The 13,750-nt window shown below is 44.1% G+C and overlaps 1 protein-coding gene across 2 annotated transcripts in view; it reads right to left on the bottom strand.

Annotated features, from left to right (window-relative positions):
* Positions 1-13,750, bottom strand: part of ELMO1 (engulfment and cell motility 1) — a 449,588-nt gene that overhangs the window by 329,249 nt on the left and 106,589 nt on the right. For both annotated transcript variants that reach the window (XM_075921743.1, XM_075921744.1), the window contains exon 4: positions 13,191-13,263. In XM_075921743.1, coding sequence (XP_075777858.1) covers positions 13,191-13,263 — 73 coding nt within the window. The remainder of the gene's footprint in view (positions 1-13,190; positions 13,264-13,750) is intronic.

Genomic DNA, 13,750 nt, shown 5'->3' with positions numbered 1-13,750 from the left:
AGTTAGAAGCTTTGCTTAGTATGTGTTACTGAAATATTTTGTGAGGTTGAGAGACACCCTCAACTTTCAGTGGCAACCAAAGAGCAACTAGCACTGGCCAGACAGACCTTGATGGCCCATCAAAAATAATCCACTCTGTCAGAAACTCCTGAGAGAAAGCAGGTACACAACAGAGGCTACTTAATCTCCACATCATTGCAAGGACCTTCCTAGCACCTGGAAAGAAAGTATAAAGGAGAGTTGATGACATCACCACTTGGCCTCTCTCTTCTTCTATCACAACACCTGGAAGATCATTTAGAAGACAAAGACTTTGAACTGGGGGAATTAGTCCCAGCCTGAGAACAAATTCCACCTGTGTAATAAGAACTGTAAACTGCCTGAAACATCCAGTGAGGCCAGAAACTGTTTGATTCAAATCTGTCTAGAATTTAGACTGTGATTTATTTTTATTTCTTACATAACCAACTCTGACTTCTATGCATGCTATTTATAATAATTTAAAATCTCTTTCTGTAGTGAATAAACCTGTTTCATATTTTACCTAAAGAATGTGTGGGTTTTTGATTGAAGTGCTTAGGGAATCTCAGCTCAGCTATTGTGTGTCCGCTGAAGTGGCAAACTAACTTAGTGAGTTTGTACTGTCTGAGGGTGTCATGAGCCATGTAAGATGGCATATTTCTGAAGTATGAGGCCTCTCTGTATAATTCATGGGGGCTTAGAGAGCATTCATACAATCTAACTGCGTGTGGGTTTCCACATGCTGTTAGCTGAGTGATCAAAACATTTGGGGTACGTATAGATTACATGGCTCTGTCGACGGAGCCATGTAGATTTGTTTGTTCGGCAAAGGGAAATGAAGCTGCGATTTAAATAATCGCAGCTTCATTCAAATTTAAATGGCTGTCCCGCTCTGTTCTGTTTGTTGGCAGAACGGGGCAGTCTGGACGCTGCCCTGCCGACATGAAAGCCCTTTATCGACCTCCCCGGTAAACCTCATCCTACAAGGCATAACGGGGAGGTCGATAAAGGGCTTTCAGGTCGGCGCGGGAGCGTCCAGACTAGCGTGCTGAGCCGACAAACAGCTGATCAGCTGTTTGTCGGCTCAGCACGGCAGCCATTTAAATTTAAATGAAGCCGCGATTATTTAAATTGCGGCTTTATTTCCCATTGCCGATCAGCCTAATCTACATGGCTCCATTGATGGAGCCATGTAGTTTAGACACACCCTTGGAGTGGTTTGCTGCTTCTTACTGGCATAGCTTTGTGAGAGACAGCCCAGGCTGGAGAGTTAAAGGGGCACAATGGTCTCACAGTTCCACATTGTAACCCCGGGGGCCCCATCACAAATACAGGCAGTCCCCGAGTTACGCGGATCCGACATACGTCGGATCCGCAGTTACGAACGGGGCCCTTCCTCTCCCTGGTCTCCAGCAGACCAGGGAGAGGAAGCAAAGCGGCGGAACACGCGGGCAGCGGACAGGGCTGTCCGCTGCCCACGCGCTCCGCGGCTTGGCTCTGCTTTGCTCTGCTTTGCCCCCTCCCCCCCCCGTCCCCCTGGTCTGCAGACCAGGGGTATGGGGGGGGGGGCAAAGCAGAGCAAAGCAGAGCCAAGCTGCGGAGTGCACGGTCAGCTGACAGCCCAGACGTGTCTGGGCTGTCAGCTGGCCGCGTGCTCTGCGGCTTGGCTCTGCTTTGCCCCCCCGTTCTCCTGGTCTGCAGACCAGGAGGACGGGGGGCAAAGCAGAGCCAAGCTGCGGAGCACGCGGGCAGCGGACAGCCCAGACGCGTCTGGGCTGTCCGCTGCCCGTGTGTTCCGCCGCTTTGCTCCCCGTCCCCCTGGTCTGCAGACCAGGGAGACGGGGAGCAAAGCAGAGCAAAGCCACGGAGCCCGAGGGCAGCAGGACAGCCACGACGCGTCTGGGCTGTCCCGCTGCCCCCGTGCTCCGCGGCTTTGCTCCGGACACCTGTGGTACAGCAGCTGGGGCACTGCCAGTTGGTCCCGTAGCGCCGCTCTGGGTGCTACTGGACCAACCGGGCAGCACCCCAGCTGCTCTGCCCCAGGCGTCCTGATTCAGCCACTGCTGGTCAGTTTCAGCAGCGGCTGAATCAGGACGCCTGAGGCAGAGCAGCTTGGGTGCTGCTGGGTTGGTCCAGTAGCGCCGAGGAGCGGCAGCGCTACTGGACCAACCCAGCAGCACCCCAGCTGCTCTGCCCCAGGCGTCCCCAAGTCAGCCGCTGCTGAAACTGACCAGTGGCTGACTACAGGAAGCCCCTGCCCCGGGCTTCCTGGAATCAGCCGCTGATCAGTTTCAGCAGCAGCTGATTTGGGGACGCCTGGGGTTCTTAAGTTGAATCTGTATGTAAGTCAGAACTGGCGTCCAGATTCAGCTGCTGTTGAAACTGATCAGTTTCAGCAGCGGCTGAATCTGGACGCCAGTTCCGACTTACATACAGATTCAACTTAAGAACAAACCTACAGTCCCTATCTTGTACATAACCCGGGGACTGCCTGTATATACAGCCTTTAAAGTGTCATGCATAACTAGATGATGACAAACAATTAAATGAGGAATAAAATCGTATCAAATTTTTTAAAAGATGCAGGAACCAAGGAGTATGAATATATTTAGGGTGGTATAAGAAAGGATAACAGATATGATGAATTTTTTTTTTTTAAGGAAAATTTAGGATGAACAAAAAAATTCTAATGTGATCTCTCAGACCGCAGAACAATCCGTCAAAGGAAGTAGTGGAAACACCAGTGCTTGAGTCACAGACTGAACAAAGCACTCAACAGCAATGCCAGGAAGTATATTGCAGGGGGAAATGCTGAAATAGCAGGGGAAAGGACAAGCTAAGCTACCAAGTTTCTTCCATCTCTAGCTTCCATGCTGTCTCCTGCTTTCATATTACCCACAGATGTTTAGAAATGCCAGGTTAAGTACTAAATCAGAAACACCTGCTCCTCAGCATGTTTGCTTGCAACCCAGAAGATAGAGATTAATTCTAAAATGAAAGTTTAAAAACTGCAAAAGGTTCATTTCTTATTCTATCTTTTACATAACCTCCTACACAGAGCGCTTACAGTGACATGGTGGAATATCACCAAAATATACAATTACAGTTACTATTCAAAAGAAAATAGGTCACTAGCAAAGGCACCTTTCAGAAAGACCAAATACTGGTTGCTATATCCAGGTTTGCGAACAATAAGAACATTCCATCTGTGAGCAAAGTAAGGGGCTCCTCCCAGAGGGGAAGATCAAAAGCCAGATGAGGACTGCACCATTTGCAAAACAATACAAATGGAAAAGGTTCTAAAAATAAATGATGAGAAGCAATGCTTGGCTCATTTATGAATGAAAATGAATTGTGGGTGGCAGGAAAGAAAAAAATAGTATGTCTTCATAAGTGCCAGACAAAAGCTTAAAAACAATGAAAATATGACTGAATAAGAATTGACTGCAGTCAACATGAATGAAGGTTCCCTGCATGTAAAGGCAATATGAAAGTTACATCAACTTTATCAATATGTACTAAGTTTTAGTGACTAGACAGAAGGACATGCAGAAGTACATTGATGACAGCAGATTTAACCACTTTTACCTCCTCTTTTTTCTAATTGTCTACACATAGTTTTGCACCAATTTATTTACACTGGTGCAAAGCTTTATGGGAACTCTTTTATTTGAAGAACGACTTGTTTTGGTTTAGTTTGCACCTGCTACTAATCAAGTTAAATTAAACCAAAAATAAGCTAATCAAACTCAGAATGTATTTGCACAGCCTTATTGCACAAATTTAACTAAGGTCACATCTTCAGTGCAGTGTTAGCCCAGGGAATAGGCAACCAGATCTGAGTATCCAGGATATCCTAGCCTGTATATGAAAAAGCCATACTGCAAAGTCCTGCTCAGGTCATTGTAATCACTGATGCTGTATTCACTTGAGTATGTTGCTAGGACTTTGGGAACACCTCCCCTTAGCTCTTTGTTGTACAATAAGCTGAGTCAGTCCACAGGTATTTTGGCCTTGCAACTGAAAGCATACCTCCCAACCTGGGCAGACAAATGCACTAGTTCTGCTCAACCTAATATGCTAAAAATAAAGAACAAAACTGCCATGCTCAGTTATACCAATGGTCCATCTAGTCCAGTATCCTGTCTTGGGCAGTGGCCAATTACTAGAACTTCAGGAGAGCACACAAATAGGGCACTTGGAGTGATCCAACCACTTCTTTCCATCCTAGCTTCTGGCAGTCAGACATTTAGGGTCACCTGAGGATAGGGTTGCATCCTTGGCCATCTTGGCTGGTTGCTATTGATAGACCTATCCTATAAAACACATATTTGGGGTTTTTAAACCCAGTTGTAATTTTGATCTCCATAAAATCCCACGGCAATAAGTTCCAAAAGTTAATTGTCAGTTGTGAAGAGAAGAGAAGAGAAGAGAAGAGAAGAGAAGAGAAGAGAAGAGAAGAGAAGAGAAGAGAAGAGAAGAGAAGAGAAGAGAAGAGAAGAGAAGAGAAGAGAAGAGAAGAGAAGAGAAGAGAAGAGAAGAGAAGAGAAGAGAAGAGAAGAGAAGAGAAGAGAAGAGAAGAGAAATCCTACCTCTTTCTCTTTAACCTGCTGCCTAATTTTATCAAGTGACCCTTGGTTTTATTATTGTGGTAAGGGGTAAATAACACTTCTCTACTTGCTTTTTCCACATCATTCACTATTTTATTAACCTCTACCATATCCCACCCTTTATCTTCTTTCTAAACCGAACAATCATCTTTTTAATCTCTACTTATACAGAAGTCAATCCATGCCCCTCTTTCTTGCCATTCTCTGAAACTTTTCCAGTTCATTTAAATCCTTTAACTGTGTTGTACCATGAATTTAAATACAGGATGAACCTCTCTAGTCCGGCACCCTTAGGACCGGACTGGTGCCAAACCAGAGAATTTGCTGAACCACAGGAGGCCAATATTGTTTAGCAACATTACCAACACTTCCACTGCCTACTGGGCTCTCAGAAGACCTTTGGGGTAAATCAGAGGTAAAGAACAGCATAGAGCATGGAGTCAGGACTGGTAGTTGTAAACAAACTTTATTGGACCCCGGAAAACATGGCCACACCCATCATAAGTAGACACCTGGCTAACTAAAATCATGATGGACCATGAATGCTGCCGGACCAGAGAATGCCCGACTGGAGAGGTTCAATCTGTACTGTAATCTTAGGTGTCTGGTAGCCTAGGTGGGGGAAGGCTTTGCCTTCCCAATCTGTCAGGCATGGTCCTGCCCACACTTCACCCCCAGAGTGCCTGCTGTAGGCAGTGTGGGGGAGGAGTGTTGCTGCCCCCAGCACCTGTGCTCCCCACTGCTCCAGGCCGGGGAAGCTGGAAACACATGCCACCTACCCTCCCCAGGCTCTGGAGGCCGGGGAGACTCAGGCTGGCTCAGGCCACATGACGTCCTCCCTCTGGAGAGGCTGCGGAGTGCATAATCTTCCCCTCCCCAGAGTGGTGGTGGGGGGACGTGCACTGCCCTGCCTCCTCCTCTTCCTGTGGGGGTGTGTGTGGCTGTAGGTGGGATTTGGACCCTCCATGGGGCTGTAGAGGAGGCGGGACTGGGGGCCTGCCTCCCCCAGCCCTAGCTGCACCGAACGAGAAGTGAATGAGAAGTGTGAAGTATATTTTAAATACCTTTCAGTTACAAGAAACGTTTTAAAAGAATTGCAGCAAATCATTGAGTAAAACCAATTAAGAGATCCCTTAAAGTACTGGTCAGATTTGTGGCTAAATTTAGGCAGTAGGTATAGGTAAGTTGCTTTTTTTTTTTTTACTCTCTTTGATAATTCCCTACATTTCAATAAAAATTGCTATAACTTTTTTTTACATTTGTATTTTATTAATTTTTCCCCAAAATCAACCACCGCCACCACCACCACCAAAGCAACAGATGAAGAAAACAGGAAAAGAATGGGAATGGAGGAAATGAAAAGGATTCTATTATGCTTTTTTGGGGGGGAGGGGTTGATTTTACAGGCCATATCAAAACCTGGGACACAAACATTTCTGGATACAGGGCACTGGCAAACTGGATCCAAAGCCTCTCTTTCTTGATTTGACCCATCCCTAGTAGAAACAGTGGCTGCTGACTTGCTAAAACTTTGTCCTTACCCTGGTTATGAAGATGAATGATAATCTTTACACTGATTTCTCCAATGACTATTTCATTTTGTTATGAAGTTAGAAAAGCCACATGAACAGAGAGCTGTTCGGTGTGTGTGTGTATGGTTTTAAGGTTACATGAGGAAATAAAGAACAGTTTCAAAGCTAGAAGTTCCCCATGGGACAGCTAAGACACAGATGTGCTGTTTACCACAGGAAAACGAAAATAATATTGTGAGCCATATGTTAACGCTCCATGTTCATAATATTTTCACATCAAAATTTCTTACTACATTCATTTGGTTTCATTAATTTTTTATAATCAACTTTAGACACAATTTTAGACAAAATTTGTAACCAGCATCTAACTGAAAGGCTGTAAGTTAACAAGTGACCAGCTCATCAAAAATATGACCTGCACATAGGCTTTTAAATATCTATATAGGAACAATTACTCTTTGCCAACTGTACAAAACATTAACTTGTGCTTTAATGCCTGACTCTCATAAGAGGTCTCTGTGTCACTTAGCATGACAGAAAAAAGTTAAACTGCTCACTGCTTTAATCCATCTACTCAATCTACTAGCTTCACTGAAGCACACAAGGTTATCATGACCTAGAGATATAAACGAAGAGTCGAGTATACAATTAACCGATTCTCAACTACTAGCATTTCCCCCACCTCTTGCTGCCTCTGTATCAGAGGCAGAAAGCGGAGAGTGGGAAGCAGGAGCCAGTGCTGGGAGGGAACTGGCTTAAAAGCCGGCTCCTCCCAGCACCAGCTCCGCAGTGCCACCTGCTCCCCCCACCCCGTGTTGCTGCCTCTATCAGCATCGCAGCAACAACCCCTGTCTTCGGAGGGACCAAGCTTCCCGCAGAGCAGCCTCTGTCCATGGAGGGCCTAGGCCCGTCACAGGCAGAGGCTACTTCACGGAAGCAGCCCCTGTCTGCAGGGGTCCAAGCTCCTTATGGAAAGAGGATCCTCCACATGCTGTCAGCCTCCCTCCTCCACCCACCCCGCCCAGCAGCAGCCTCTGTCCACAGGGAGCTCTGACCTACCGTGGACAGGAGTTGCTGCCACCCTGCACTGCTGCCTCTGTATAAGAAGCAGCAGTACAGGGAGCCAGGCAGCCGGTACGCAAGGGGAGCTTGTTTGTAAATTGGCTACAGAGGCAGCAGCACGGGATGGTGGGGGGGTCTCCCCATGAGTGGGGCTGCATTGCACTGGCTGCCGGTTTGCCCCCGGGGACTACAGAACAGTCAAGAAACTGATATGAATTCATGCAGTTACTCGACTATTCAATTACCTGATAGCTAACATTTGTATCATGACCTCTGCCATTTTGCCTTCATTCACTTTGGAAGCAGCAACAGCATCTTATAAGCAAAAGATGAGGAGACCATGTAGAAGAGGCTTGTATAATCATCTCTTTATAGCCCACATCCAGCAGACAGTGGTAAACAGTGAACATCAAATAAAAATCACAGACATCTGAGTAATCCTGATGGCATTTAATGCTCTTCTCACTTATTTACGTGACTCAGAGTCACACACACTACATTTTTTCAGCATGGAATAAACAAACTCATCAAAATCTTCCTTGCAGCACAACCCAAAATGTTCCAAATGACAGTCTCTTCCCACCCAAAGCATGAACTAAAAGCAACAAAAAACAAGAAAACTTTCTTCTGAATCAATTGGAAAAAGCCCAAAGCAATTCTTCTCCAAGATAGAAACATCAAACCCCGCCCAGGGTAGAGGTTAGAGCCGAACAGCCTTTGGAAATGTGCCCCTGATGCTTTTTTTCCCCCCAATCAGCCTTTGTATTTGCTCAAATCATGCTTCTTAGAAACCTTCTCTGCACATGCGGTACCTGTACAGGTTGCACCTCTGAAAACCGGCACTCTCTGGTCCAGCAGGACCATGGATGTTCCTGAACTAGAGAACCCAGAAGCCTCATGGCAAGAGGACCAGCAATCCAGCTTGGGGCAGCGGGATCAGAGAAGCCCCACAGCAGTGTTGGAACCAAGGATTGGAGAACCACAGCAGCCCACGGCAGCACAGAGCTGGGGACTGGAGAACCCCAGACGCCCACAGCAGCATGGGGCCAGGAGCCATAGAAGCCTTGCTGTCCATGGCAGCATGGAGTGAGAGAATTGTGGCAGCCCGTGGCAGCATAGAATCTGGCTGCACATGGCAGTGCAGGGCTAGGGAAATCTGGCCACATGCCGAGGCTAGGGAAATCTGGCCCAGTGGCTGGCAGCAGCAGAGTGGACAACCTAGCTGGGAAGGGAATAGAAGGGGGCAGAGGGACAGATGGCTTGGGGCCAGTGGCAGGGGACACTTCCCCTGGTCCAGCAAATTGTGTCATTCAGGACTGGTTAGGCCCCAATGGTGCCAGGCCAGGGAGGTCCAACCTGTATGTCCGTGTAAACATCGAAGCTCAGTCATGGCACGTTTTTTGAAAAAAATGTGTGTTTCAATTCAACATAATAGGCAAAGCATTGCCATTATATAATTGAGGAGGGGAGGAAAAATATCAGCCTTTTCCTAAATTAGTTCATACTAATTAGTTTCCCTCGTGGAAGTCTTTGAAGTATCAATGTTAATTTTTAAAAGAAAAAGAAACAAGATTAAGGAAGGACGTCCTGAAATAAATGAGGCTGGCAAAGAAGTTTGCCTGGTATGACACAAACAGTTAAATGAAAAAACATATATATGGTCTGTATATATTTCTTTAACTACATAAATAGTCCCCGGAGATTGCAAATTTCGTCTTTCTAAACTCTTTACTCGTGTCATTAAAATTCCCCATGATTTTTTGCAGGGAGCAAGGAGAGTTATTAAACAAGAGAAAGAAAACTTACGTCCCAACTGGAAATACACAAAACAGCTTGAAGACAACCGTAAAAAAGGGTCTTCTCAACTTAACAGAAATCCATGTCAATTCCTTTTGACAGAGCCTTCCCCGAGCTGGAGCGGATCTCAGTGTCTGTTGCTCTGCTGTGGGCTGTAACCCCAACTCTGTGTCTTTGCTGGGGGAGACCAGTGGCTTGACACACTGGGATAAAACCACATTGCCTTGTACATTTGATCTCACAAACAGTTCTCACTAGCATGGAAAGCTCATAAATAAAAGCACATGCTAATAAGCACTGCACCCACAATTACTGACTTTGGGGAAAACCCTTTGTGATCTTGTGTGTCAACATCTTCAGTTTGGCCATGACCATTGCCAGGACACAGACATCCACATAAATCTCTTAAAGCCTACATCCCAGTCAGACATTTCTTTATTTATAAACATGACATAAAACTAGAGCTTGTCAGAAAATGGGTTCCATCTACCTACCCAGAAAAATGTTGGCTTTTCAGGAAAAAAAAAATCCCAAATCTAAATACAGGTATTGTAGCCAAAACCAAAAATATTTTGAATTGGAAATGCCACTGTGCTGCCTCATGGGAGCTATCATTCAGGTGCCTCGTGCTCCTATTCCCCTCTCTAGGCAGGTTCTCTGCTCAGACTACATCTTTCATGATGCAACTCAGTCTTCCTAAGGAACAGGAAGTGTATCTCAGGAGATGTGGTCCAGCCAGGAAGCCCAGCCCAGAGAAGAGAGAGCTGACACAAAGCACCCAAACTAATACTCCCAAAAAGCACTGTCAGTATATCTGAATCAAAATATTCCAGAAACTTCTGGTTACAAGATATTCAATTTTTCAATGAAAAATTGAAATTCTCTGTGGATGCTTTCATTTGGTCAAAGCTTTTTTTTGTTTTTTTTTTGTAGAATATTGACATTTTGACAGAAAAATTTCAAACTGCTTTACACAGAACCCAGCAAAGTCATCTTCGCTAAATAAAAATACATTCTTCATAATGGGGGGCTGGACTCGATGACCTCTTGAGGTCCCTTCCAGTCCTATTATTCTATGATTCTATGATAATGATCAGTTTAACACTTTGATATTAAGACAGTATCTAGATATATTCATCACTTGGGAATTCAGTTACATTATTTTCCTGTGCACAGTCCAGTTAGGGCCTGTTCCAAAGCTCACTGAAATTAATGGGAGTCTTCCCATTGAGCTCAATGAATTTTGGATCAGGCCCTTACTGAACAGGTTATGGGTACTGTCTTTGTAGCAACATATGTGCATTCTTTACATCAAATTCATCACTGCTGTCATTTCAGTGAGCTCAGCAGAATTATACTACATAGGAACATGGACCTTTAAATTGTTTAAATGAGTGAATCCCACTTAATTAGTATGCTTCCTATTTTATTATAGTCGCAATCATTATCATCTCAGGTCACTTAATTACATGTTTCAGTGAACTGCCCTTTGCCATGGCATCTGGGCCCCAAAATGACTTAAACCAACATTACACATGCAAAGCTGGAGCAGAACTAGCAGGGAGGTGGCAAGTGTTACACAGCCCTGGTAGCTTATTTCTACTAGATCAGATCAGCCACTTAGAAAAAAGGGAAGTGGTGAACTGAAGCTTTCTTTAGCCTTCATCACATACATCTTACATGTTTTAATTTCCTCTGTGCTGCTTCCTAGCAAATGCGTACATGCACAAAGATCAGCAGCTGAGGGGCTGAATGTCTGAAGACTGAAGAAGCATCAAACATCAAAACCACGGGCACCCTCAGAGTTCTTATTTTACATATTAAAAACAATTACCACTGTAATTCTGAAAACAAGCAAAAAAAATTTTAATAAAAAAGTCATCAGTAAGTGCTAGTTTCTCCCTAGTTTTTATGTTGATAACTAGCTTACGCTGGCTGGTCAGTTAATGTTTATATTTTGCATCGCTGGTATCCCTCTGAAACTTGGAATCTTCCATTTAGTCACCCAGTCACCCTGCCCGTCTCTCCCTTTCCTTCCCTCACCCACCCTCCTCTCCCCCTCCCCCCCCCCACCACCACCACCACCCTCGCTCCAAAAACAACATAAAGTGTTTACCAAATGGAAAGGTTTGGACACAAACCCATGATAAGACAAAATCCAGACATAAGGATATGTCTAGACTACATGCCTCTGCCAACACAAGCATGTAAATTAGACATACCAACATAGTCACTGAAGCGGGGATTTAAATATCCCCGGCTTTATTAGAATAAAAATGGCCGCTGCATTGTGCCGTCTCAGCTGTTTGTCAGCTCAAAGCAGCAGTCAAGACAGAGATCGGTCAACAAGGAAAGCTGTTGTTGACCGATCCCTTATGCCTCGTGAAACAAGATTTAAAGGATTGGTTGACAAAGGCTTTCCTTTTTCGACCGATCCACGTTTTGACTGCCACCTTGTGCTAACGATCAGCTGAGACGGCATAATACAGTGGCCATTTTTATTTTAATGAAGCGGGGGATATTTAAAGCCCCACTTCATTGACTATGTCGATATGTCCAATTTACATGCCTCTGTTGGCAGAGGCATGTAGTCTAGACATACCTTAAGTCTTATCTCTGGATTTTGTCATGGATTTGTGTCCAAACCTTTCCATTTGGTAAACACTTTATGTTGGCAGAATCATGTAGTCTAGACATACTCTAACTGTATCCTCTGCTGAGCTGGCTTCACAAAACATAAATATGTAAGATCAGTGTGTAAGGCTGTGTACCACATATGCTATACTGAGTAATTTTATGATTATTTCTACCAGAACTGTGAATTCCTTGCCACCCCACCACCACCTCCAAAAAAAGTGAGTTCTCTTGTCCAGCATTTATTTTTTGTCTCCACTGACTTTATACTTACTGTCATGGTTCAGGCTACACATCTCATTAAAACGGCTCTAAAAAATATAGCCCTTCATTTAGGACAGTTAATAAGAAGCCATTAAGTGTCTGTCTGGAATCAAACAGTAGAAACAAAAGGGACCTCCCATCAAAACACTGGCAGTCACCACCCAAAACAAACCACTTCTGAGGCTGATCAGGAATTTGAACTACTTGGGCTAAGGGGCTTCACCAAGTATCTTTTTAGCAGACCAGTTTGTGCTCTGTGCTCAGGAAAGCAGGAGCCAGACCACATGGAAATAGAAAGTAGACAGCAAGCAAGCAACAGACATGGAAGCACTGGTACCATCACCATGAGAAAAAGCTAAAATCCTGAAAACTATGGGCAAAGTAAAAGGAACTGCCTCCCGTGTCCTGATAGGTTTTGAACCAATTCTGCTTGTTTATGTATAACGATACAGCTAGCTATCATCAGTTGACTATTGTAAATTTCACCTCCTTAAAAAACCATGCAGGAATGGGAATTTTAGATAACCACTCAAAGCAGAAAGGGGAAACAATGTACAATAATCAACACACAGTGGCAAGATAGCTCAATGGTAAAAATACCATTGATGCTACCACTAGTGCAACTGCACCATGGATGGTAGATAACCTGGCTGAATTTTGCCTCTAAATTTGATGCACTACAATCTTTATTTTGCACTGATTTTAATGGCAGTGAAGTAGCTTTTAATTTGTACAAAATGTGCTGCAATTAATTGTTCTCAGCATTGAATTAAGAAGAAATCAGGACAGTGCATTGACCGTCTTTGCCTAATCGGAACATTCATTTCAATTAGGGATGTGGACGGTTACCCGGTAAACGTCACTGGAAGCAGCCCCAGCCTGTGGAAGCCCTGGGAAGGGGGCCGGAGGTGCTGATCCAGCCTGACTGAGCCCCTTGCACTACAGGGCCAGCAGCCAGGAGGTGGCAGCCCCTCAGGCTGGGGGCTGCTCCAGTCAAGCCCCCCACCAGCAGGATCTTGCTTAATAGGTTAACCAGTTAAATGTAACACTTAACCAGTTAACTGATTAAACAGGCTTTTACATTCCTATTTCAATTACACGCCTGTACGAATTGTGTCATGACAGCTTTTCTAGCCAGAGTTCAGATGATGCAAGCCTGACCCATTGCAACCTAGTTGGTCCAAGTACTCTAAAATGAAATTTAAAAAAATAAAGCTGACTTCTAAATTAGATTCAAAACTAGATAGAATATGCAAAAGGTTGTACCTACCTTTTCTGTGATATAGAAATTAGAACTATCAGCATGTTGCAATGCATAATATTCATGGTTCACAAGAGACCACCTTAAAAGTATGAAAATATATAAATCAGAAAGTGAAAGAGAATAAAGGAAGTCTTGTTATTGGTGTTTAACATTATCAACAATTAAGTGTCCATCTGCCTCATGTACTTATCTATAGATTTCAACATAGCCACTCAACAATGAGAAAAAACAAACATCCATCTAAGGAGAAGAAAAGTATTAAAAACCCACAACTCATGTAAGGGAATATTGTTCCCTTTCTCCCCATATGACTATTTGAAATTGAGAATTCTCAGTTTGATCATTGAGAGATACAAACAAGGCAATAATATATTCCTTCAAATACAAAAATTCAAAATACAAAATAAACACAGAATAAATCATCTGACCACCTTCTGTTACATTAATATCAACATTTAATGCAAGATTTTTATGAAAAAAATTATTTTATTACAGATTAATCCCATCAACACTAAGAAGTGCAGTTTTCACTATAACGAGTAGGACACGCTAAAAACTCATTACAA

Source organism: Pelodiscus sinensis, chromosome 2 (assembly GCF_049634645.1).
Source record: "Pelodiscus sinensis isolate JC-2024 chromosome 2, ASM4963464v1, whole genome shotgun sequence".
NCBI classification, from domain to species: domain Eukaryota; kingdom Metazoa; phylum Chordata; order Testudines; family Trionychidae; genus Pelodiscus; species Pelodiscus sinensis.
This window is presented reverse-complemented; position numbering and strand designations above follow the sequence as displayed.